At 41.4% G+C, this 27,577-nt stretch overlaps 1 protein-coding gene across 4 annotated transcripts; it reads right to left on the bottom strand.

Annotated features, from left to right (window-relative positions):
- Positions 1-15,636: 15,636 nt before the first annotated feature.
- On the bottom strand, positions 15,637-27,508 carry ARPC5 (actin related protein 2/3 complex subunit 5). 4 transcript variants are annotated; one of them, XM_025368495.1, is made up of 4 exons: positions 27,084-27,350; positions 24,852-24,924; positions 22,238-22,414; positions 15,637-15,826 (listed from the first exon to the last, which is right to left on the bottom strand). In XM_025368495.1, exons 1-4 carry the CDS (start codon positions 27,224-27,226, stop codon positions 15,647-15,649), a joined length of 573 nt encoding a protein of 190 aa, XP_025224280.1. In that variant the 5' UTR covers positions 27,227-27,350; the 3' UTR covers positions 15,637-15,646. The 4 variants fall into 4 exon arrangements, with proteins under 4 accessions (XP_025224280.1, XP_025224287.1, XP_025224297.1 ...); XM_025368502.1 differs by lacking the exon at positions 15,637-15,826 and adding an exon at positions 18,161-19,549 and having other exon boundaries at positions 24,852-24,933; positions 27,084-27,508; XM_025368512.1 differs by lacking the exon at positions 15,637-15,826 and adding an exon at positions 18,161-19,549 and having other exon boundaries at positions 27,084-27,508.
- Between the last annotated feature and the right edge of the window lie 69 nt (positions 27,509-27,577).

The raw sequence follows: 27,577 nt of genomic DNA, 5'->3' as shown, positions 1-27,577 counted from the left end.
AAATCTCAGCATTGGTGGTTTGAAAATATGGCTAAAAATTATGAAAGTAGTAAGTAAAGGGCTGGAGTTTAAGAAACACTGACCTAGAACAGAATTATCACTTTCCCTACCAGAAGCTCCTAAAGTCTGTATTTCTTACAGGTTCAAAGGTGTCATAGGTAGGGTACCGGGAAAGAGAGAGCTTTGGAGTTAAGGGATTTGTGTTTGAATGTGATTTTCCTCTAGCTGACTGTGAGTCTTGCAGCCTCATTTTTCTTCTATGGAAAAGTGTGTTGCTTGGTGGCCATTATAATTCAGCTCTTCTGAGTGAATTTGGGGAAGAAAGAGAAGTCAGAATCTTTGTCCTGGCTAGCACCTTTCCCTTTCAACACGCCTTCTCCATAAGCATATTTATGATGGCAGCCTGAAATTAAGCTAGATACAATACATAATCATGTGTGTGACCTGTGCAGTCACACAGGGGCCCATGCTTAGAAGGTCGCCACCCTTGCTTTCTTTGCTGTCACCATTGTAAAATTCTTAATAATTCAGAACAAGAGGCCCATGTTTTCATTTTGCATGAAGACCCTGCAAATTCTGTAAGCACTCATACATGGCCTCCTCCCTCCTATCATCCACCTCCACCTACCAACTGCCTCCTATTGCTCTTGAAGGTTACGGCTGTGTGAAGCCTCCCATCCTTGGGGCCATCTAAGGAGGCTAAAGCTTGGTCACTTCTGCTGTGGTCTGGAGTCCCCTCTGCTGACACCATCTGTCCTAGTGCTATCGTTCCGTAGGATGCTCTCAATGTCACTCAGGAGAGTGGTTTTGGGAGGCTAGTACCAACTTCCCCTGGGTATTCTGGGGGTCTTCACTGGTCAGAGCCTGGGCCTGCAGGTGCCTTGGTGATTTTTTTCCCCATTAGGCCCCTGAGCTCCATGGAAGCACTTAACTGCCTGTGCCCCTCTTATTCTGTGTTTAGACCAAGGAAGCATCATGCCTGGGGTCTGAAATCCTGGATTCAAATCCTGACTGTGTTTTGTGCTACCCGAGTGAACTTTCACAAGTCCCTCCAATTCTCAAAAGCTTCAGTTTCCTCATCTGCAAAGTGATTACAGAGCAATGCCCAACTTGCTTGTTTATTGTGAGACTGAAATTTATGACAGAAAAATGAACATAGCATTTGTTTGTTTCATGGGGTGTTGGTCCTCTGTCCTGACATTCCCACCTCCTACTCCAGGCTGACTTGAGAAAAGGATTTGTAGAGTGCTGGGTACCACCTCCTCAGCTGGCCCGTGGACACTCCATTCTACCTCTGTCCAAACTCCAAGCAGTTTGCTCTCAGCTGCAGTTTGCTCTGTAGCCATTTCATCCTTAGAATTCCTAGCACGCAAAAGCTTTGCAGAATAGTTCATCACAGCGCAGTACTACTAAAGCCATATAGTTCACAACACTGTCCAGGGTCATTAAATGCTGTGGAAGTCCCCTTTCACACAGAACACTGGACTTTCTACTTTAGAATTGATTGTCATTTGTCACTAAACACAGTTTCTCATACTTCCCTGTCTCCGTGTTTGGATTGTCTGCTTAGTACAGTCTGCTTAGTAAGTGGACATCTCTTTTTTTTTTTTTTTTTTGATGGAGTTTTGCTGTTGTCACCCAGGCTGGAGTGCAGTGGTGTGATCTCAGCTCACTGCAACCTCCACCTTCCAGGTTCAGGCGATTCTCCTGCCTCAGCCTCCCAAGTAGCTAGGACTACAGGCACCTGCCACCACGCTGGGCTAATTTTTGTATTTTTAGTGGAGACGGGGTTTCACCATCTCTTGGCCAGGCTGGTCTCGAACTCCTGACCTCAGGTGACCTGCCCACCTTGGCCTCCCAAAGTGCTGGGATTACTGGCGTGAGCACCCGGCTGTGGACATCTCTTTATTACATCCACTGCTTTTCCAGATTCTCTCTTGCTCTCTCCTTCCACTTCTGTCCATTGGGAGGTAGAATGGTGGGAGGAAGATGGGGGAGAGGTATTCTGAATTCTAGAGAAGTGGTTTCTAGCAGAGCAAAGAAACATACAAGAAGCTATTGCAATATTTCAAGCAAGAAATAACAATGCTAAGGCAGCCACAGGAAGAGAGGATGGATGTGGATAAATGCAAAAGACAACGTAGTATTTCACATGGAGACAAAGGAGAGTGACCGGGAGGCTGGCGATACCCGTGACTGCCACAGGAAATGGAATGGTAACCTCAACCACCCCGACACTTTTATACAAGTGACTCTCAAGGCATGCTTCTGGCCATATTATCTCCCGAGAGCAGAAATCTGAAGACAACTGATATGGCCTTTAATAAATGGGGACTGAACTTTGGGGAGGCCCTAATTAAGACAGCTGGATCCCTGGGAAAAGGAGCCGGTGGGGACTGTGGGAAAGTGTCAGAGAGGCAGGAGAAAGGTGAGACCACTGCAGTCAGCCACATCTGACTCATCTCTTCAAGGAGGGAGGTGGACGGTGTAGAGAACTGCTAGCGGGGAGGGGAAGCTGAAGACCATGATGAGGTCATGGCTGAGCTGGGACAGTGGGCAGAGGAGGCAGAAGTAAGGTTGTGAAGAGCTGAGGAGATAGTGGGGGCTGAGAGGATAGAAGGGCTGGATGCTCTCCCTGAACTTTGAAAAGGAAGAAATTATGCTGCCCACAGGTGGAGTAGCCCAGGGAGAAGGTCTACCCTGGGTCTGCAGCCCCAGCCCCTCCGCCTCTGTGTCTTCCTCACACTGGGCTCCCGAGCCTGTGCAGGCTCAAGTCTTTCTGAAACTTTGGTCACTCTGTGGTAACACCTTTCCCGTGATGAAACATGTTTTTCTTCTCCTTTCTGCATCTGCATGAGTTGCCTTCCTCCTGAACAGAGCTCAGCAGCTAAATGAGGCCAAAACCCCAACTCATTTCCAACAAAGTTCACCAAATAAGCTGAGAAATCCCTACGGCCTCACAGGAGTCAGTATCAAGTCACAGGGACTCAGGGGGCTCTTCAGACCCCAGCTGCCCAGGGCCAAGGTCTGAGGTAAAGAAGCAGCCATGTCCCACATGCACTTGCCCTCCTCTGAACACAGAAGTTAGGATGTAGGGCGCACCTCAAAGGCAGTGTGGATGTAGAGAGGAAGTGATGGCTGCAGCCAACCAGCGTTAAGACCTCCCCAAATAGGTGTGCGGAAGTGGGAAGGGCACAGGTCTACCTATGTTCTCACTTTACCTTAGAGAAGGCTGGGGAACAGAAGGCTGAGACCAACTGTGCGCAGAGTTCTCAGGCCTCTGCCAAAAATGAGCAGGACCTGCCGGACACCTTCCCCTGCTACAAACTCTTTTTCTACTGTCACTGCCCATTGTCACTGTGGCTCCCCAAAGGTGAGCCTGAGTCCATATTTGCAAGCTTTGCCCTGAGGACAATTATATATCTGATTGCTGTGGCTGCAGAGGCTTCCAATCCTTCAGGGGCAGGAGAGGTCCTGGCAGTAACAGTTATTCTCTGTGAGTTATTACATGCCAAGAAAGCTCTCAAGTGCTGGATATGCATCATTTCACTTGTTCCTTACCCAAATCCATTGATAGTTAAAGAAGCTAATTCTTAGGTTAGTATTAACCACTTGTTTAAGGTTACAGAACTCATAAATCATGAGGATTAAACCCAGGTTTGTCTGACTCTAGAGCCAAGCTGTGCTCCATAAAGAAGAAAGAAAGAGAAATTGCCACCTCCCCAGCATTTCACTGAATCTAAATACATTTCATTATTTTTTTTCTTTCCTGAATCCAAAGCATGTCAAAGACATTTCAGCTGTAAACTTGGCTATTTTTTCCTATGAAGAATAAACAAACACGATGGGCCAGGCACAGTGGCTCACCCCTGTAATCCCAGCACTTTGGGAGGCCAAGGCAGGCAGATCACTTGGGCCCAGGAGTTCAAGACTAGCTTGGGCAACATGATGAAACCCTGTCTTTACAAAAAAATTAAAAAAAAAATACAAAAGTTAGCCAGATGTAGTGGTGTGCGCCTGTAGTTACAGCTACTCAGGGGGCTGAGGCAGGAGGATGACCTGAGCCTTGGGAAGTTGAGGCTGCAGTAAGCTGTGGTGATCCTGCCACTGTACTCCACCCTGGGCGACAGAGACCTTGTCTCAAAAACAAACAAGCAAACAAACAATAAAAGCAGAGATGCTATCCTGCCTAGGGCAGGGAATGACTTGGCCCTTAGAAGTGTTCTAAAATTCTGATCTATGACCTGATAGACCCAAACCCTTCTACTGACACAAGTACAGAAGCGGTCATTTCCTGAGGGCAGCAGGGACTAAGACCAGACCTTGGCAATTGGGGAAGAGGTTGGGAGCTGGAGAGGTCAGAGGCTTCCATCAGCATGAGAGCCTGCCAGGACACATTGTATCTTGAGGGACTTCATGCTTGAATTCACAGTCTTGCTTCCTAACATTTAAAAAGTTTAAATAAACTAGAAATGTTTCCTTACTCTGGGGACCAAAATGAGTTTCTGCAAAGGTAGATACATGTAAAAATAAATACAAAATAGACAGATCTTTTAAAAATGTCTGAGACATTTGGAATTTGGAGTTTCTGGCATGGTGCTGTGTTTTTCCTGTTTCAGCTGTGGTGGGGGCCTCCTAAGAGCGCACCCCATTGCCTCAGCTCAAACGTGTTGGCTGAAGGGAGCTGGGCCTGTAGCTCCATCCATGCTGTCAGTGAGCTCCCTGGACCCAACTGCCTTTTCAAATCCCACAGGGCCACCTGCACGTTCCCAGATTTCTTCCCTGGCTTGGGCTGGGACACCTTGACAGAAAGGTAGGCAGCCGGGGACAGGTGTGCCTAGCACTTTGGGAGGCTGTAATCCCAGCACTTTGGGAGGCTGAGGTGGGAGGATCCCTTCAGCCCAGGAGTTCGAGACCAGCCTGAGCAACAAAATGAGACTCTGTCTCCACAAATAAAAAATAAAAAAATTAGTCCAGTGTGGTGGCACCTGTAGTCTCAGTTACTTGGGAGGCTGAGGTGGGAGGATCTTGTAAGCCAAGGAGGTTGACGTTGCAGTGAGCCATGATCATGGCACTACACTCCAGCCTGGGCTACAGAGTGAGACCCTGTCTAAAACAAACAACTAAAAGACAAAAGAAAATGTAGGCAGACGAGCTGACTGTCCTGCACTCCAGTAGGACTGGAGTTTGGTGCCTTCTAGCTTTCCCGAGATTATTTGTGAAACTACAAATAAAGTCCTGCTAAGGTAATTTGCCAAAGCCACACAGAGACACTCAACTGCTTAGATTTTGTCTGTCTGAGGAAGAAACAGGTGAATCTTGGCACCCTGGGACTTTCATTTTAACTCTCTGGAAAAACTCTGTGTCACCTGCCGATGCTCCCACTGAGCTGTTTTCAGATTCTAGGTTCTAGAGCAACTTGGGTACCAGCTGGAGACCCAGACCCACAGTGGGGCTGGCCTGCCAGGCCTGAGGAAGAGCACCGCACACTTCACAAACAGGAAATGTCCTTTTGCAGAGGACTTTATTTTTCCTCTCAAGACAGAGTTCTGAGGAAGAAAAAAATGTGTTTAGTTGACCATGAAGTAGCTTTAAATATCAGATACTACCTTCTCAATTCAGGTAACTAATTAACAAATTGGTTCTTTGTTATATCTTTAGGCCAAATGGTCATGCTTTTAAGTTTAGCAATTCAAGGTCTAGCAATTCAGTTTCATTTTGTTTATGCAAAATTCACAATGTTGTATCTCTGAATTAACTATTAATATTAATATCTTCTGAACTACATTGTAATCATTTTCTTATTAGTCCTTATTCTCACTGTTGTTTTAACTAAGAAAAGGAAAAGGAGAACTGAAATCCAGGGTTGATGGCAAACTTAGTTAAGTCCTCGAATAATTACAAAGCACCAATTCGCATACGGCACTGGTCTCTTGAGCAAAGACTGGGATGCGATCCTTGTCCCGAAAAATCTTATATGTAATTCAGGATTATATAAAAGGCTTGGGTAAAACATTCAGGGAACAATGCTAGGCCAAATGAAAATACAGTAGTTGGCTGGGCGTGGTGGCTCACGTGTGTAATCTTAGCACTTTGGGAGGCCGAGGCGGGTGGATCACCTGAAGTCGGGAGTCCGAGACCAGCCTGGCCAACATGGTGAAACCCTGTCTCTACTAAAAATACAAAAATTAGCCAGGCGTGGTGGTCAGCGTCTGTAATCCCAGCTACTTGGGAGGCCAAAGCAGGAGAATTGCTTGAGCCTGGGAGGCAGAGGTTGCAGTGAGCCGAGATCAGGCCACTGCACTCCAGCCTGAGAAACAGAATGAGACTCTTTCTCATTAAAAAAAAAGAAAGAAAGAAAGAAAGAAAGAAAGAAAGAAAGAAAGAAAGAAAGAAAGAAAGAAAGAAAGAAAGAAAATACAGTAGTTCCCCCTTATCTGCAGGGGATGCATTGCAAGACCCCCAGTGGATTCCTGAAACCTCAGATAGTACCAAGCCCTATATACACTATGTTTTTTGCTGTATAGTAATGGATAGGGAGCATATACAGTGTGGATACACTGGACAAAGGGATGATTCACATCCTGGGCAGGGTAGATTCTGATTGTATGAGATTTCATCATGTGACTCAGAATGATGTGCATTTAAAACTATGAATTACTAATTTCTGGAATTTTCCATGGAATATTTTTGGACTGCAGTTGACCACGGGTAACTGAAACCTCAGATAATGGAAACATCAGAAAGTGAAAGCATGGATAAGGGGGGACTCCTGTAAGCTCTATGTGGTATGGGCTGGACACCATTTCCAGAAGATGTCACTGCCTTGTGCTTATTTTCCTAGGACTTTGAACACATATATTTAAATGAACTCTGCCTTGTTCCAGAATTAAAGTGTTCCAGCAGATTGGCTGTTCTGATGTGCCACTTCAGTGAACCAAAAGGATGCCTGTTTTTTTGTTTTTGTTTTGGCTATCTTTCAGCCCCTTGACTTTCAGTAAGATTTTCTGTGCCTTTTATAATGTGTGAAACTAAAGCACCTATCTAGACCTCAGATGACTTTTTGGGGTCCAGTTTGCTGTATCTCAAGCCAGCATTTGATAGGTTATTACTGCTCTTGCTTTAGAAGCTATTTCCCAAGCATTTAATCACTCAAGTTGAGGTTGCTGCACTTCAGCTGATTACTCCATGCTTCCGTCCACCAGCACCCATTTGGAGAGGTAAAATCATAGACTCTTAGGTTCTTTTCCTCAACTTGGGGGGAAAACACCTGTTACTTTTGGTCAATTGATCCCCCAGTTCAGGTCTCAGAACTAAACCACCCACATCCAGGGTGAAAAAGAAGAGCCTTTCTGCTTCTGGGGGAGGCCAAGCACAGGCTAGGGTGTGAGGAGGGCAGAGGAGAAAGGACCCAGGCACGGTGGGGAGTCCAGGCTTGGGAATTCATAGTGTCTCTTTTGCATGAATCTTATTCCTAGTCTCTCTTCTTGCATGCTCCATAGCAGGCCACCAGGCGGCACTTGTTAAATGATAAATGGAGCCCTCTCATCCTCATCCAGTTCCTGGGTGTCTCCTGAGTCACATTCAGAACGGGGAAGTAAAAAGGGCTGTGAAATGAGCCTCAGTGTCATGTGGTTCTTTTTCCCTAATTGGGTCTGGCAGGCCTGGGCACAGGGGCCTGGGAAACATATCTTTTTGGCAAGGGTAGAGGGGAAATCTAGTGCCGTCTACTTTCCCATTCAGTATCTAAGCATTCCGGATGAAAATCTCCAGAGGGCTGGAGCTGAACCATAAATCTCCTTTTTTTTTTTCTTTTTAAAACTGTACCAGTTAGTACACATGTGATTTCTAGGCTTAGAAAACGTGTCTTCGTGATAAGAGGGATGCAGAACAAAAGCAAAAAACATCCACTTCAGAAAATTGCACTTCTGTGGCAAATATGCGTATTCTCACTAATACGAATACTCAAAACAAAAGTCTTTATTTTTTTTCCAGACTCTCTATTTTTAGTTCTGTTTCTTCTGGCAGAAAATATCATCTCATTCAGTTCCAGGCATTCTTAGGCACTTCAGGGTTAAACCTACTCAAGTTTCCCTACTCTGAAATCCCCAGACTTTTCTCAGGGGTCTGTCACGTCTCCGTTTGAAGCTAGCTATTTCTGGGAGAGGTGAGCTTCCCTCCTCTGGACTCCAGCATCCCTGTCCAGCGTACAACTCTTGTTTCTCCTTCAGCTGGTCTCTCTCCCTTCTTTATCTTCTGGGGGGTGGAGGGGAGGGCAGGAGCAGAGTGTGGCTGGAAGAGGAGAGGCTGGTGGAGAGTGGAGACTGGTCAGCAAACATTCTTCATCCTGTCTTTCACTGGGACATGTGGACCATTGCCAACTATTTGTCATTTCTGTTCTCTGGCTCCACCACGGCAATTCTGTAGGACGAACGGCAGCCTCTTGTTTCTCCACAGGAATGGGGGCAGGTGGAGGAAGTCACAAAATAAAAGGGAGGGTGGGCGGGGGACTCATCCATGAATACTTCACAGTATCACGTCGCAAATTTTGTTTGTGCTGAGATGCTCTCCTGTCTCCTGTTACTCCATCCCTGGTGCTGTTCACTATCGACAATAGATGCACCATTGCTGAGCAAAGGGCTCAGGGCCAACACCAGGGGCTTCACTTGGGACAGGCTGGAGCTCAGGAAGTTCCACAGTTCTTTTGTTCTCTCAGCATCCTGAAGAGAGGTGTGCTTGGGCTGAGCCAGGCAGGATACACTGAGGTCCTTAGTCCAGCAACGTGTGCAAAACTGGCACTGCTTTTGTTGAACCTTGAGATGAGTACAGCTTCCAGCCCCACATCTTGATTGTAGCCTGGGGGACACCCTCAGCCAGAGGACCCAGCTTAGCTGTGCTCAAAGTCCCGACCCCCAACAACTGTGGATAATAAATAAACGTACGTTGTTTTAAGCCTCTAAGTTTGATGGTAATTTTTAATGTAGCAGTAGATAAATGATATAGTAGGAAAACTAAATTGACCTTCTAGCCATTCGAATGGGGCAGAAACACGTTGTTAGGGGCAATAACATGTAAATTAACTATATCTGTATGGCAGGTCACCTCTTATGACCTTCACTGTCTAGGATTTCTGAATTTGGAAACTAAGCCTTCTAGGGAGGGTAGAGAAGCCTCCACGGAAGGGTGCCCTGCCTCTTTTGTATATGTATTTTACATGAGGGGTCTTAATAATCATTGTTGTTCTAAGCTACTATGTTGTAATTTGTTATGTAGTAATTGGTAGCAAATACATTCTTGGTCCGTTTTATTGTTCAGCATTTAGGAATTCAACAAATATTTTCTGCATACCTGCTATCTATTGGGCAACTGGACATAGTTGCCTTGTCTAGTAACAGACAAGTAATTTGTACTGGGTGCTAGACATGGGAGATCTGAGGTGAGCAGAAACACACACACTGTCTGCATGGAGTGGGCCATGTAGTGGTAACACAGATAATCAATCATATTTGTAAAATACAAATAATAAACATAAATTACAGTAATGCCAAACACTACATGGGAAAAGGGCAATATCTACTCAAGGGTATGAGGGGAGCCTTATTTATTTATTGCTTTTGTTTTTTGTTTTTGAGATGGAGTCTCACTCTGTCACCCAGGCTGGAGTGCAGTGGCCAGATCTCAGCTCACTGCAAGCTCCGCCTCCCGGGTTCACGCCATTCTCCTGCCTCAGCATCCCGAGTAGCTGGGACTACAGGCGCCAGCCACCATGCCCGGCTAATTTTTTTGTATTTTTAGTAGAGACGGGTTTTCACCGTGTTAGCCAGGATGGTCTCGATCTCCTGACCTCGTGATCCGCCCGCCTCGGCTTCCCAAAGTGCTGGGATTACAGGCGTGAGCCACTGCACCCAGCCTTATTTATTTATTTATTATATACATTTTTTGAGACAGAGTCTCACTTTGTCACCAAGGCTGGAGTGCAGTGGCATGACCATGGCCCACTGCAGCCTCGATCTCCAAGACTCAGGTGATCCTCCTGCCTCAGCCTCCCAAGTAGCTGGGAGCACAGCTGTGCACTACTACATCTAGCTAATTTTTTTTTTTTTTTTTTGAGATGGGGTCTCCCTATGTTGCCTAGGCTGGTCTCAAACTAATGGGCTCAAGTGATCCTCCTGCCTCAGCCTCCCGAAGTGCTGGGATTATAGGCATGAGCCACTGTGCCTGGTTGAGGAGGATCTAATTTGGATAGATGGGGTGAGGAACAGTTTCTCTGAGAAAGTAAACTGAATCTTACCTCTGGCTGGCATGAACAGTGTGGTGAATAGGAAGGATAGGAGACAAAATTGTGTGGCCATATTGAAGAGTTTGGATTTGATACTAAAAGCAATAGGAAGCCTTTAAAGTCTTTTAAGAAGTAGAAAAATATAATTTTGATTTTAAATTTTTTGATTAAAAATATCTTGCTGTGTAGAGAATTGGTTGAAGATCACCAGTCAGGAGACCAGTTAGGCATTTAACAGTAATCTAGATTTTGTTATCATCAAATAACATGTTTACAATTCCCAGGCATAGCCAGCCTTTCGCTTGGTATTCTTTAAAAAGAGTAATCTCTATAGACATAGTTTCTGGCCTCCCAGAGTCTACCCTCTAAAAAATAAAAACAAAACAAAACAAAAAAAGGTAAGTTCAAATAGAATAACATGCAGACACATAAGATAGATGAAAATTTGAGAAATGAATCCAGGTAAAACCCAGATCAATCCATCAATTAGTACACAAAGGAAATATAACTTACTTGAAAGCCTACTAGATAAGCCAGACATATGGCATGCCTTATTGATTTATGTCTCATAACAATTTCATGTTGTAGATGATATATTTACTTTACAGATGAAGAAACAGGCTCAGAAAGGTTAAGTTACTGGACAGAGGCCACATAGCTTGCTGGATCTGTTTTTCCAAAGTAAAAACTTTTTTTTATGCCACATTGCCCACACTTCTTATAAGACTTTATTTGCAGTCCTTCTTGAAGTGAAAAAAGTCTTGTTAATAATCAGACACCTAAATTCTAATTGATCACCGTAACATGTACTTTTTTCTAGGCAATATACTTCTCCAAGTTAACCTCATTAAAATGGGGGTAATAATACCTATATTCATTTATTCACCAAAAGGTGCCTTAATACTTCAATAAATATAAGGGACCCTAATTATGCACAAGGTTTCATAAAGTGACCAAAGATGAATAATCCATGGACCCTAACCTAGCAGAACTTATATATGAAACACACATTTATTATTTTGTGTAATAAGAATCTCATTTCTGAGACCTTTTTGTCCTTACACTCCATCTGCAGAGTTACAAAGAAAGTCGCTATATTAGTAAAATGTGATCCAGCCTTCGTCTCAGTTGACTGATCCAGAGGTTGAGTCTAGACTCAAGCTGGACCAATCAGAATCCTTCCCTGGGACTTCGGAAGTGGAACTGAGAAAGAAAAGTCAGTTTTGGTCTTGGTGCCTGAACTTTATGATGGAAAACTTAGGGGGCTTCTGGTGGAGTGTTTTGTCATGTTACTGGTCAAGCAGAGGAGGCTGATTATTGGTGATAAAAGCAAGAATGGAGCAGACCTGCAGAGAAATGTAAGCATGAGTTTTCAGTGGCTGGCATGTAAAAGTTAAGCAGAGCTTTAGGCAGTATTAAACAGTATTAGTACGGCTCCCAGAAGCCTGGTTTATACTGATTTCATATGAACGGCACTCCTTACAGCACAACTGTGTGGCATGAATGGTGTCCCCTGGGCTTGTGCTATGAGGCGGTCCTACTTTCAGTTGGGGATGGGGCTGTAGATAAAGGCCAGGGCCAAATAATACAGGTATTATATATCATTTAGAGCAGGAATAAAATAAGTGTTGTGATTCTACATGTCTAAAACCCATGGCAGACATCACTAATTCTCATGGCCCATCTTCCTGCTGAGCTCAAACATGTCCTACTCAATACAGCACCACAGAGAGTCACTATCAATCAGGATATACGCTGCCTGTGTACTTCGTGGCCCGACAACAGCTATAACATGAAACTCATAAGTGGCTGTATCTCAGCAGCAGATGGTTTCCCTCTCGTTAGAATAAACACTTTTGATCTGAGGGCCCAGAAAATTTGGAACCAGTCTTCAAGCTTAGTGGTAACATGGTATCAGTTAATTAACTTGATTTAATACTAATAATGAACAGGATTCTGGAATGTTCACTAATTGTGTGAATTCTGAAATCATGCTGTTTCTTTGACTTGCTATTCCCTTACTGTTTTCTATTTGGTAAACTCTTAGCCTTCAAGGCCCATTGAAATGCTTCCATTTTCACACCTTTTCCTTGACATTCTCTCTTGCAGAAGTAATTGCTCCCCATCTGTTATTGTATATGAATTTACTCTTTTCTCTATTATAGCTTGTTTACTATTGAATTTTAGTTGTTGCTTGTGTCTCTTACCTAGAACCTAGATCCCGCAGGATAAGGATTGTATTTTAAATATTTTAAGCAGCCTTAGCATGTAAATACTTGACTGAATGACAGTGAAACTGTGCTTTCACATGCGAAATACTTTGGGTAGTTTGTCTTAAGAAAACACACTCAAGTCCTGAGAAAACCAACCAAGTCAATATATTAGGATAAGACTTCCGCATGGGGACCAACTAATCTCTTCTAGTTTACATTTGGAGCAGCAATTGTTGAGAAGAAAAATATGAATATTTTAAAATAAAAACCCTAAAATTTAAAATCATAAAAACATCCAAGAACACTTCATGAAAATTCTATTTTTAAATTTTGGAGCCGGGAAAATCTTTCTAAGTATGACTTGAACTCTAAATTCCATAAGAAAAGATTAATAAACTTAATTGATAAAAATAAAAATAACCTTTTTATTTATAGCAAAAGCTATTATAAAGTGAAACTCAAAATGCAAGAAATATTTGACATTCCTGTAGAAAAGAGCTCCTACAAATCAGTAAGAAAAAGACCATCAAAAGGGCAAAGAAAATATAGAAATACAAAAATATAGAAAAGAAAATATAACTGGCTTTTAGACGTGAAAAGATGTGAATCTTATTTACATTAAGAGAAATGCAAATATATGATACCATTTTTAAAACATCAGACTTGAAAAGATTAAAAAATGTTTTATGACAAACACATAGAACAGGTAAAGGGGCAGGAAAACATGCATTCTTCTACATTGCTAGAGAAAGTATAATTGATAAAACCTTTAAGAAAGGCAATTTAGCAATATCTCCCTTAAATGCCCGCCAATTGACCTTAACTTTCACCTTTAGGAATTGATCTAAAATAGGCTTGAACATATGTAAAATGGCTTGTGTATAATGCTATTCACTGTAGCACTGTCTGTAATTGCAAAAGATCAGAAACCACCTAAATCAACAGGGAAATGGTTAAGTAAATTATGGTACATTTATTTACAGAATAGAGTTATTATGCAGTCATAAAAATAAAATTGTTATTGGAAAGTGGTCCTGATCCAGACCCCAAGCGAGCGTTCTTGTATCTCACGCAAGAAAGAATTCAGGACGAGTCTGTAAAGTGAAAACAAGTTTATTAAGAAAGTAAAGGAATAAAGAATGGCTACTCCATAGGCAGAGCAGCCCCGAGGGCTGCTGGTTGCCCATTTTAATGGTTATTTCTTGATGATATGCTAAACAAGGGGTGGATTATTCATGCCTCCCCTTTTTTGACCATATAGGATAACTTCCTGATGTTGCCATGGCATTTGTAAACTGTCAAAGCGCTGGTGGGAGTGCAGCAGTGAGGATGACCAGAGGGAGAGGTCATTTTCATCACCATCTTGGATTTGGTGGGTTTTGGCCAGCTTCTTTACTGCAAACTGTTTTATCAGCAACGTCTTTATGACTGGTATCTTCTGTTGACCTCCTATCTCATCCTGTGACTTAGAATGCCTTAACCATCTGGGAATGCAGTCCAGTAGGTCTCAGCCTTATTTTACCCAGCTCCTATTCAAGACGGAGTTGCTCTGGTTCAAATGCCTCTGACAGAATAAGGAAGTTCTTTATGTATTGATAGGAAAATTACCAGCAAAATACACTGTTAATGAAAAAAGCAAGGCACAGAACACTATGTATGTTAGTATTTATGTACACAAAGGGGAGAAATCTTATATAGGTATTTGCCTGTAAATACATACACTATATCTATATCTAGAAGGCTGCCTAAGAATTAAGTGATAGTATTTGGTTGTCAAAAGAGGAACTAGGGTGGAATGGAAAATTACCACAGTACATATTTCTTACCTTTTAAATATTGAACAATATGAACAAATTATTTGAAAACAAATGAATAAAAACTAAAATGAATAAAATATAGAATCATTGGCTAATGAATACACTGATCTTTAACTTAGCAAATTGATGAAAATCTTAGTTGCCCCGGCATCTTGATTAAATTTTTGGAGAAACAAAAGGAAGCATGATGTTATTCAGAGGCATTGGCCATTTAAGTTATTCATTACCCTAAGGGTTGACAGAATTAGAAAAATCTAGGTATAAAGTCAAGGAAGGTGATATAAATTCATGGATATAATTTAATGGTTATCTTTAAGGAAAATAAGGGGTATTGGGTCACATCTCTGCTCTTAGAAGGTGATGCCACAGAATAATGAGCAGTTCATATAAACTCCCATGGTACCACTGTTACCCAGATGTGAGCTGGAATTCTGTCCCTCAGCCACTTTATCTGGTGACTTCTGGTAGAGGTAAACACTATAGGGGCTGCACATGCTCCTCATGGTGGCTCTGATTTCCACCTGAGGCTGATAGATTCAATTCCCTTCTTAACTGTCCACACTGAAGTGAACTGAAATTCTTTGTGACTAAACTTGATTGGCTCTAGGGTATTTGAACCCAAGAATTATTTTGTTCTTTGTATAGTTCTCAATTTGTACTTCTGATGTGTTGTCCTATTCAGGGACCCTAAGAACCTGTGCATAAGTTAAGGATTTCTTTGTTTTTTTGAGACGGAGTCTTGCTCTGTCGCCCAGGCTGGAGTGCAGTGGTGCGATCTCGGCTCACTGCAAGCTCCACCTCCCGGGTTCACGCCATTCTCCTGCCTCAGCCTCCCGAGTAGCTGGGACTACAGGCGCCCGCCACAATGCCTGGCTAATTTTTTGTATTTTCAGTAGAGACGGGGTTTCACTGTGTTAGCCAGGTTTGTCTCGAACTCCTGACCTCAGGTGATCCACCCGCCTCAGCCTCCCAAATTGCTGGGATTACAGGCATGAGCCACCGCACCCAGCCGTTAAGGATTTCTTAGGTGACTTGGCTCGTTCAATGTTACGCAACCAAGAGATATTTGTTGAACATCAACTATGCCAAGGGAATGTGGGGATGAGTAAGAGACAGCTACTATGACTTCAGGGGGCCCATACAGTCTAGCAGAAAGGTCAAGATGGTGTGTCTTGCAGAGCAGCAGCTAATTGCTAGGCTGAAAAACATGGGAGTTTTAGAATGCTTTGTAATTCAGGTGGGTCATACGCTACTCAATTTGTGTTTCATGTGGTGTGGATTCTAGCGAACTGTTTCAGAGACAAATAAGAGATGTAAACATAGATAATTTATTACTCTTACACACTTGAGAAGCAGAAATGATAAAGGAAAACAGAAATGTTAAAGTGAATGCTGTGTCCCATGTTGCTTGTGGTTGGATCATCAATGTGGTCAAGTAGCGCCACCTTGAGGCAGATGACTTGCTGTACCTCTGTGGGCTCCCCGGGCCTCCGTATCTGGAATCGTACAAGAGGCACCTGCACAGAACGTTTTCACATTGGGGTTTTCACATGTTGTATTAGTGACACTGGGCTGAGGTGGAGAGGGAGTGCGGCAGAGGTACCGCGGCAGGAATATGGACAGAAGAAGCCTTGTTTTAGGGCACTCGGTTCTACAGAGGTCGTTGGTCTGTTTTGTAACTGGGTGTCTTTCAATTATTTCGGTGCTTTTAAAATATTTTGTCTGTAAGGTGATGTTATTTGTAAATCTAAAGGAAAACCTGTGTATCTAAAAATTAATCAATCTAGCTGGGCACCGTGGCTCACGCCTGTAATCCCAGCGCTTTGGGAGGCCAAGGCGGGTGGATCACCTGAGGTCAGGAGTTCAAGACCAGCCTAGTCAACATGGTGAAACCCCATCTCTACTAAAAATACAAAAATTAGCTGGGCACGGTGACGTGTGCCTGTAATCCCAGCTACTTTGGAGGCTGAGGCAGGAGAATCGCTTGAGCCTGGGAGGTGCAGTGAGCCGAGATTGTGCCATTGCACTCCAGCCTGAGTGACAGAGCTAGACTCCATCTCAAAAAAAAAAAAAAAAATTAATTTTCCCTTTCTTTTTACCTTTTACATGGGGTGAGTGACCCTCAATGTCTATTTCAGCTAATAAAAATTTATGATTTCCTATAATTTGACTTTCTTGAATCTACCATGGAGATAGTTTCTGATCCTAATACACCATCTAGAATTTTATGTTAAACATTAAAACTGCAAGAACGGTGATTATTAAGCCCACTTTTAACTTTCTCTTTCTACTCTGTTCATTTCACTTGGACTGTTTGTCCTTTCTGCCCCTCCAAAGGATTAGTTCAAATTAATGTCTCACTTTAAATACTCTGATCCACCCTGATTTTGTTGTTCTCCCAACACTGACTACTGCATTTACAGTCAAATGCTAAATTGTATGACGTTAATTTTCTTTTTTTTTTGTATGACATTGATTTTCAAGTGCTTAACCTTACTTCTCAATTAGGCTGACAGCAAACTGGTGCCCAAGATTCAGACCTTATTCTTCTGTTATGTCCTCGTGAGCCTGGGATCACAGGAAATGCTTTAAAAAGAATATGGTTAATTTGTACCATCTACACATTGATTTCATGTCCTTAAAATATCATCATACTTGCCATCAAGTATGACTGTTACCTAAATGGTGCTGTTACCCAATGACCAAGAAGGGGTTATGTTTTCCTCTTCCCCTTTGTAAAATGGCAAAAAAGAAACCAAATAATAAAACCACTGAGATTAAAAGAGGAGAATGGGAGGTAAACAACTACTTCTGTGCTAAAAGTATCCCTATGGCATTTTTTCCCCCACAATTAATCCTATTCCCAACGCTTTTCACCAAGGATAGTATTGTGTCATGGTCACTACACCCTGGGCTGACATTTAGTCAGGAGGCAACAGCTGAACCAGTTGTTCCCAGCTGGTATCCATTTTGACTCGGTCTCTACATTATACTACTTGTTAAATATTTTTATTATCTCCCCTCAGTAAAGCTGATAGACTGGCAGATTCTAAATACATCCATTCATGTGAACACAGAATATGAACTCCAGAATTTTTCCAAATGCTTGTTATGAAAGTGATGTTAAGGATTTTATGAAAAAACATTTGGTATCATTTGATTTTAAAGTTTGTAATTGGTTATGCTATACCTACTTGACTACCGCTAATACCTATTGGCTAAGGCACAGTGGCATGTGCGCCTGTAGTTCCAGCTATTCCGGAGGCTGAGGCAGGAGGATTGCCTGAAGCCAGGAGTTTGAGGCTTCAGTGCACTATGATCGCACCTGTGAACAGCCACCGCACTCCAGCCTGGGCAGCATAGCAAGTCCCTATCTCTAAGTAACATTTAAAAATAATACCTATTGCTTAGCTTATCTTAACCCAGGAATTGCCTGGAAGTGTTTTAAAGTGGGAATCTAGTCAGGCGCAGATCGAAACCAAACAGAAGTTGCTGTGAGTAGGTCAGTACAATAAATAGATCTGAGGTGTAAGAAAGAGAATTTTGGAGGCTGGGAATGAATGACTGCAGCTGCTAGGCTACTTTGCCCTATCTAGTCCAGGTCTTTGGGCAGTGATACTACATACAGGTATTCAGCTGCCATCCAGAGGGCTATGGAATCACTCCAAAGGCTTCAGCAGTGCTCTGACATCATTAATGACTCTCTTCTCTATCATCTTCTATCTATATAGTCTTATAAAAACCCTACCAAATTGTTCCTGTTAAGAGTATAGTACTTGGTGCTAGAAGCAGAAAACCTTTCCTCTTAATTAACCATACATTCGTAAGTGTTAAAGTCAAAGAAAAATAAATTATTCAACACTGACATTTTATTTTCTGAAGTTTTATCATTTTTACAAAACAAAACAAAATGAAACAAAAAGCAGGTATCAAAATCAGCAAAGAGTTTATAGAATTTCTGCACCAGTTTGCACAAAGTCAGTGATTACAAAACTGGTGTCCAATGTAAATACTAATCACAAGCTGACTTCCTCCTTGATCAGGTGGTTTGTTTTGGAACTACTGGATATTTATAACTTTTTATAAGCACCGGTCATTTTTTCAGAACTGATTTGGTTTGTCCAACAAAGTAAACCATTTTTTGCTGTGTGGCAGTTTCTTTTTTAAAAAAACACTGAGCTAAAACACAGAATGTGTATTTGTTTGGATCTGAACCAAATCTTCTGAGATCCCAATTACCCTGAAGAACACTGAAGACATTTATGGGGCATATTAAATAGTATCTTAAATACTAGTTGTATGCCTCATAATGTCTAAGACAGCTATTATATTTCTAAAGAAAGTAGCATTTCATTCAGAGGCTGCCCAGAGTTTGAATTACACCATAGTTTTTCTTTCTTTCTGCAAATCATTCTTTCTGATTTACAGTTTTTTTCCAAACAGTACCATATTATTGGAACAAAAGTTTGATGTTCATGCCCAACAAGCTCTGATATTTTATGGATACATTTGTATAGAGCAAGACTTCTTGCTCTGAACCCTGGGCGACCACAAATAAATTGAGAGGCCATGATTATTGGATGCTGAGAGAAAGTGGCACACTTAAACCCACAGTACAGATAATCAGGAGGCAAGCAAAAACAAAGCTAGAACTCAGTAGTGGTATTCACCCACCACTTATTCCAAAAACATATTTTGCTTAAATAAGGGAAATATGGTCCAGTTTTGCAATGTTAAGAGCTGCCAGTCTCTCATATTTTTTATAAATATCATTTCCCGACTAGCAGTGAGCTAGGAAACTGGCCTCAAATTCTAACCAAATCTCTCAGTATTAGGTAAAAATAACACAAAACAAAACAAAAAACCAGCCAATAGGGGTTAAAAATTGCACAATTAAACTCGAATGTAAATTATACTATATACAGACTGGTATAAACATCACTGAAATGGTTTTGAAAGGATGAAACATTTATATTTTAACACAATTTCTTCTATATTATCCCAATTTTCATTAAAGGAAAACTGATATGTAATTTTCTTCTTTACAGATATGAAAAAGCAAGAAGGCAAAGCTGAGAGAAACAGATGCTACCCACAGGGCAGCGGTGGCATTTGGTTGTTTTGGTCTTTGTACCAGCAATTCCCACTCCTGACGCAGATTTCCACTTCCTGCCAGACTACACGGTTTTTCTTGCAGTCAAGACACGAACAATGGACCCTACTCCTCCAGCAGCAAGTGCCTAAAAACAAACCAAGATGTAAATGTTGACAGAATCGTAAAAGGTCAATTCTCATATTAAGTAAAACATTTTTCTTACAGAAGAAATGGGCATGGCTATAGACCCTGAATTTATCATTTAACAAATAATAAATTCTTGAACGCCAATTACGCACCAGGTACTACTGTTCTTGGCACTGGGGTTACAGTAATAAACAAAACCTTGAAAGTCCCTGCCCTCATGAGCTTACAGTTTAGTGAGATACTAGTTTACATTCTAGTACATTAATTCTAAATAATGTTTTAAAAAATCTGCAGTGTAGTCTTCCTGCTCAAAACAGGTGGACATTCTGCATCTCTCATTCTCACCACACAGTCAGGAGAAAATTCAAACTGGGATCAACCATCCCAACTTCCACTTCGATTAGTTAGCCTTTGTCAGATTTTTTTCTCCCAAAGAAAGAAGGTATTGTTTAATAGTTAAGAACTTAGAAACTTTAACTCTGACTCTAATTTGAAAAACAGAGAGTAATGATCAAGTATTAGGAATCTGAGCTCTGGTTTCTTTCTGTTCAAAAATATTTATGGAATACCTTTGTATACTGAGTACTGTGCCAGATGCTGGGGATACAAAAGTGAACAAATACAGCATTTTCTGGTCTAGCACGAGGAGACAGACATATAAACAGATAATTTTAATCTAATGTATGAAATGAGAGTTGTGCTTCAGGTGCTATTAAAGCACCAGGGAGTGGTTTATACCCAGATTAACAGTACAGAGGAATGTTTCAGCTAAGGCTTCCTGGAGGAAATGACACATTAAAAGAACGAGCAGGTGACAGGCTAACACCAGAAAATCATGAGCAAATGTATGGAGGTGTGAAACGATATGGTGCATTCAGGAAAAAGGCTGGCATTGCTATAGCCTGAGGGGAAGAATGACATGGAAGATGAAACCAGACTTGCGAACTTTGACTTTATCCTGCAGGTGACTGACAAGGGCAATTCTGATTTTAAAGAGATCATTCTGTTAGCTGGGTAGAGAACAGATTTGAGGGAGGCAAAACTGGTAGCTGGGCAACCAGTCAGGAAGCTATGGCAACAGACTGGGAGAGATGCTGTGAACAGCTGCATTAGATACACTTGAACAGATAGATTTCAGAAATACTTAGAAGATTGGTAAAAACTGGTGACTGACATTTGGAAGAAATGAAGGCTTCACACATGCCTCAGTTTCCTCAGCTACAAAAGAGGAATAATAGCAAACATTTCCCTCCGTTTTCATGAGGATTAAATGAGTTAATATTTATAAAGTCCTTGGAAGAGTATCTGGAATATAATAAGTGCTTAATCAATGTTCACTGCAATCTTGAGGCTATACTAGAACTAGGCTGCTTGGTTTTAAAGCTGGCTCTTCATCTGTAAATTAAGGATGATAAAGATATTTATGTACTTCATAGGGTTGCTGTAAAGATTAAATTAAAACATTAATAGTATGGTGCCTGGCAACAGAAAGTGTTCCATGAATGGGGTGCCATATAAATTACTATCCAAACTGGTACATTTTAGAGTAAAAGGGGGAACTATTTATAGTTATGATGGGACAACAAGCATAAATTGGGGCTATCCTGGGAAAATTGTGAGGAATGGTTACCCTATCCATAAATGTTAGTTCTTTTTGATAGTGTATGAGGGATAAAGTGACTTCACCAAGGCTAAACAAGAAGTTTACTATGTACTTTTCTCTTATGTGTGTGTTTTCATTCAGATACACTTCAAACACTTAATATTTTTATGGCTGGTTCTATTTACATGTTATCCAGTTTTTTACCCAAAGCTCAAAATCCCTTGTACTCTTTTGACAGATGATGTACCAGCATCTACTTACATTGCAAAATATATGCATGAAAATAGAAAAAAATGATTTAAGAATTCTTGATCCTCCAAACCCCTAATTCTTTAAAAAAAAGTTGTAAAATATCTAACACAAAATTTGCCATTTTAACCATCTTTAAGCGTAAAATCCATTGGCATTAATTACATTTACAATGTATTGTAGCCATCACCACTATCTGTTTCCATAACTTTTTTACCACTCCAAGCAGGAACTCTGTACCCATTAAGCACTAACTCCCTATTCCTTACTTTTCCTACTTCCTGGTAACCTCTAAGGACTTTCTGTCCCTTTGTGTTTGCCTATCTTAGATTATTTTATATAAGTAAAATTATAAAATATTAGTTCTTTTGTATTTGGCTTATTTCACATGGTATGTTTTCAAGGTTTACTCATGTTATAGTATGTGTCAGAATGTCATTCCTTTTTATGGTTGAATCATATTCCATTGTATGTATGTACTACAATTTACCTGTTCATCTGTTGATGATCCTTGTGTTGTTTTCACCCTTTGGTCACTGTGAAAGAATTCTTGATTTATACTGCTTATTTTCTTTTACAAAGTTTTGATTTAATTCAGAGTTCAAGATTATGTTTAATTACTAATAATCGTTGCTGAATAAACACAAGTGTTGGAATTAGAATCTCTTAAGACCAAGGCTAGTAAACATAAATATGAACTATCATTTTCATGCATTTTATTTGTAATAAAAAATGTACAACCAAGTCAAAATGGTTATTTAGGTGAGAGAGGTCGTCACTGTCATCCCCTATTGTAAAAGAACCAGTTATGTAGATTTATAATTCATAATTTACCTTTTCATGCCATTGCAGTAACACAGCACTGCTATTGTCAGAGGGGCTCTCAAATCCTTTATAAATATACTTCATTAGGAGATCCACACCATTCTTGTCCAGAGATTGAACTGCCTTTTCAATATCATTAGCTTTAAAAGAGATGAGCACCTTCAAGACAATGCTGCCTGCCCGGTCCTGGTGGGTAAGTAAATAACAGAACATTTAGACATATCTGTATGAGGATGGTTTAGAATTTCAGAAAGGCCACACTAAGAAGGTGACATTTGAGTAAGGACCTGAAGGACGTGAAAGAGGAAGGCCTGGGATAACTGAGGAAAGTGTTTCAGACAGAGGAAAGAACACACTATTAGTGTGTGTTCAGTGTGTTCTAGGAATAGGAAAAAAACCCAATGTGGTTGGAGTGGACTGGTGGGAGAAAAGCAGGTGAGCAAGTCAGAGGTTATGGGAGGACAGATCGTGTAAGGTCTCCAGGCATTGTAAGGAGTTTGGCTTTTACTGAGAGAAATAAGAAGACATTGGAAGGTTTTAAGAGCAGTGCCATAATCTGACTCACATTTTAACAGGATCGCTTTGGCATCTACGTTACAGAGAATAAGCGGTGGGGGTAGGGGATAAGGCAGAAGCAGGGAGAGCAATTAGGAGGTAATTGCAGTAATACAGGCCGGATGTGGTGAGCACAGTAGCAGTGGAGGTGGTTAAAAACTAGACAAACTATTGACATAACTGAAGGCAGAGCCAAGAGGATTTGCTAACAGATCAATGTGATAATTTAACAATTTATTAAAACAACATTTAAATTTTATGTCTTGATCTTAAAAACAAAATTCCAACAAAACAGCCGGGTGTGGTGGCTCACAGCTGTAATCCCAGCACATTGAGAGGCCGAGATGGGCAGATCACCTGACGTCAGGAGTTCAAGACCAGCCTGGCCAAAACGGTAAAATCCTGTCTCTGCTAAAAATACAGAAATTATCCGGGCATAGTGGCAGGTGCCTGTGATCCCAGCTACTCGGGAGGCTGAGGCAGGAGGATCGCTTAAATCCGGGAGGCGGAGGGTGCAGTGAGCAGAGATTGCGCCATTGCACTCCAACCTGGGCAACAGAGTGAGACTCCGTCTCAAAAAAAAAAAAAAAAAAAAGAAACCCCATAAAACAAGGAAGCAGATTTGCATTTCCACCTTGAATTATTCTTCAGAAGTAATTTTTTCTTAAAAACTTTCTTTTAAAATTTTTAAACAAAGCTGTCTTAAAAGAAAATTGTAATTTATATGAATTGACTGTAGATACGAAATATAGTGATGTTCATTAATAATGATCTTTTTTCTTTAGCAAAAGCCTGCTTCAAAAGCAGTTATTTTCTTACCCATTCAAGCAAGCAAAGGGAACACTTAACTGACCTTTTCAACAATTCGTTTCTTCTTCCATTCAACACAAAGGGCTACCTCCAGCATTCCTACTGGTCAGGATTTCACACAATGTTTCTACTACCTATTGTTATCTTTGGTTTAAAGACTATGCAATCACCACATTTAGAAAACATATCTTTGCATCCAGGGTAAAAATGAAATTTCAACGACATTCTTTACAACTTGTAAAAACCAAAGCAATTTTTCCCCGATAAAAAATTATGTTACCTAGATAATTATTACGCATTTACCTAAGTTATTACTTACTACTACTCAATTGAGATTCTTGAAGCTCCTAGGATGTACGAACAGCTATGGACAATGAGGTTGATGCTATGGGCATCATTTTAAATAAATACTTAAATAGGTTAAGAACTACTAAAAGACTGCAGAGAATGTAAGTTGCACAACCATTCTGAAGGGCAATTTGGCAACACTACATGTACCAAAAGCCTTAAAAAAGTGTGTTCTTTGATCCAGTAATTCACTGCTAGCAATTTATTCAAAGAGAACAATTAAAAATTTACCAAAAAATATTCATTTCAGTGGTTCACAATAGGAAAAGTCAGTCTAAATATATAACAAAAGATTAGTTATGTATACACTGCAGCTTATCCATATACAACTGTTAAAAATGCTATAGAAATAAACTTATTGCGAAGGAAATCTCTTGTACATTGCATACAGCCGAAAAAGCAGGTTATAAAATTTCATTCTTAAAAAACAAAAGGGAACTCTAACAATATAGCAAGGCCCCAAAGTAGTAACTGTTATCTCTGGGTAGTGGGACCATAAATGACTATCTTTTTAACCTTCCCATATGTCTGAGCTTTCTATAATAAATATTTAGTATTTGTACGGTTTTAAAAAATCTTTAAAAAGCAATTACAATCTGTTTATTTTTGTAAAGGTTTAACTTATTTTTCAAACCTTTGTTCAAATTCAGCCTGAGTGGTCTCCTCTAAAAACACACATAAATGATTTCACTATTTGAATTCACTGCGTCTTACCATGCAGCATTATCATAACTACATTACAGGGCTATTTTTTCACGTGAAATTTTTACCTATCAAACTACATTATAAACTCTTCTATGTCAAAGTTAGCAAACGGTTAAAATATTGATTTTTTTTTTTTGCAACTGCAGAGGATTTTACTAAGAATAAGATATCAGCAGAGATCACTGTGTTGTAGTCTGCGACTCACCTTCACTGCCTGACTCTTGGTGTTGATAGGGGGGTTCTTCAGAGCTGCCTGTAGGGCAGCTGTCATGTTTCCTGTGATGGAAGTTAAGGGTGTAGCAGCAAAGCATGGCCCCCAGGAAAGTATTATAACCACTGGTTCTGAAGACTTGCTTTACATATAAAAAGAAAATTACTGGTCACCATGTTCAATACTGGAAATTCAATGTGTTGGTTTCCAGGATGTTAATCAAAGGCAAGATATCAAAAGCAAAACAGAACATTAGACTTTCTTTTTAATAAAGCAAAGACTGTTTCACCTTTGGTTCTAACTATCAAATGAACACCTTGATAGTCTTTCATTGCCCAGTGAGATACATATGCAAACATTACCTAGAGTGGTGTTAAAGAAATTCTAAAATATGTATCAGAATTATTAGTCCCCCAAATGAAATAACCTATTATCAACCAAAATATGTCTTTTCCTGTGATTCTAATTGAAAAAATAAAGACCAAACTTTTACTATATTCTATATTAACTGAAATGCTGGTAGAACATGCTGGCAGATTAGCAATCTCAATGATACACATTAGTAGTCTCTCAATATTGATGAAAAGAGGCATCACAGAAGATGTAATAATTCATACGTCCCTTAGGTGGCAGCTTTTTTGCTTTAGATATTTTCTCTCATATTTCACAAAGGTTATTCAAACTGTGTTAGACCATACCTATTAAATTCAGACTCTCTTTGAAAGCACTAGTGAGTTAGCAAGCATGAGAAACAGAAGGCCAATCAGACTGTCAGAATGTACCAGACATTCCCCTAAAAGGAAAACCACAGAGTTCACTTGTTCCTCCATCTCTAGTACCCCACCACTAGGGCTGTCTTTCCTGGCTGTATGTAAGGGTAAGAAAAGACAGTATCTTTTTATTTTAAGATGTACTGATCAAAAAGCGGATCCACTGATATGGACACAGCAGTCACCATAAATTACCTAAAATACATTGGGGTTTCATAAAACACCATCTGTCCATCACAAATGTTTTTAGGAAGCATGTTCACCATTTATCTTCCGCAGAAAAAGTTCTTACACACACAAAATCTCTGGTTGACAAGCTGTTATTTTCAAGGCTGCAAGGATTTCTAGAGAAGCATGCCTCATGTGATTAGCTCATTTTTTATGACCCCAAGCACTTATTTAAATAATACAAAAGAGCAACAGCTAATTAATTGTGAAAGTTGTGGCAATCAAAGGACTAGCTATATATTGATAAATGTCTAATGCTATATTTAGGTGCCTTTAAAAAAGGATACTGTTGCCATTAAATATTTTCACTCACATTTTCCTCATATAACAGGACATTGAGTCTTCCTTATGAATACATCCAATAATTAGAAATGCATAAAAAGCCAGTGTTTGAGATTTTCTAAAACTATAGCTTCGGTTTTTTGCAACATTTACATTTTTCTAAAAAAGATGTAATGCAAATACGAAGTCAAAGTTATGAATATTCAAATATGCAAAAACAGAAACCGGGAACTGACAGCCATATTTTAACTAAAATGGAATCAATTTTAGGAACACAAAAAATTGTATTCATTCCCCTCCCCCGGTTAACAAATTCTGTGCAATGTATATTTTGTCAAATCCCCCCCTCCCTTTTTCTTTTTTTAAAGGCCAATGGGCTGAAAGCATAGGGGACCTCAATTTTCGAACCGTACCATCTACCTTCTGCCCCCGGTAAGGAATAAACTATCTTAATGCTAGCAATAACAAAAACGCAACAAAAAACAAAATCACTAAGGAAAGACGCAGGTTCCCCACAATCAGAAATTTCTGGAGCTAATGTGACTCCGGGAAATAGAGTTCTAGGAAGAAAAACTTAGGCGCTCGGCACCAGCCTTCCCCACCAGCCCGGGCCGCCTTCCCCAACGCCGCGAAGGCGCGGCCGGCGGGACCGGTTCCCGAGGCAGGCAGGCACTCGGGTGCAACCTGAGGAATCTGGGGGCGTGGAAGGCGCGCGGGTGAGGGCAGGCTTCCAAGAGTGGGACCCTCGCGTCTCCTGGCTCCTGAGTAGGAAACGGGGGCTTCCTCCTGCCCTCTCAGAGCAGGAGACCCCAAAGAGACAGGTTTAGCCGCAGGTAGACAGGGCAGCTCCGCGCCGGTGCCCCGCGGATCCTTCAGGCTCCCGGGTCTCTGGACAAGGGCGGGCTGGGCTGGGCTAGGGTGGGGAGGGCGGCGAATGCAAGGATATTGCCGTAGGCAGGAGTCCACCTCGCCCTCGTCGGGCCCGGCCTGGCCGTCGCCCCCATCTTCTTCGTCCACGAACTTGTTCTCGTCATATTCATCCACGTCCACCTTCCGGAACCGGGCTGACGACACTGTGTTCTTCGACATCCCAATCCCTACCAGCGGCAAAGGCCTCTTCTTGGAGCTGCCTCTACCTCAGCAAGCCGAGCCCACCAGCCCACTGCCCGGCGCCTGATTCACTTCCCTCTTCCGCTCTGGGGCGTCGCCGGCTGCCGTGGCTCGGACGGTTCTGGGCCTGCGCGCCAACCCTGCTGCTTCCTCCTCAGGTTCACGCTCTCCTGGCGCCTCCCACGCCGCCCCCACTCTTTCACGGAGAGCGCGCGCGGGGGAGGGAGCGCGCAGGATACAGCGCGCAGGCGCGGGCTCTCCGTAGGCAAGGGGCGGGGCTGGGCGAAGGAGGCGGGGGCGAGAGGGAGGGCCGAAACCAGGATCGCGGGC

The sequence above is a fragment of the Theropithecus gelada genome, chromosome 1 (assembly GCF_003255815.1).
Source record: "Theropithecus gelada isolate Dixy chromosome 1, Tgel_1.0, whole genome shotgun sequence".
Classification (NCBI taxonomy): domain Eukaryota; kingdom Metazoa; phylum Chordata; class Mammalia; order Primates; family Cercopithecidae; genus Theropithecus; species Theropithecus gelada.
Note: the sequence above shows the minus strand (reverse complement) of the source record. Positions and strands in the feature narration are given on the sequence as shown.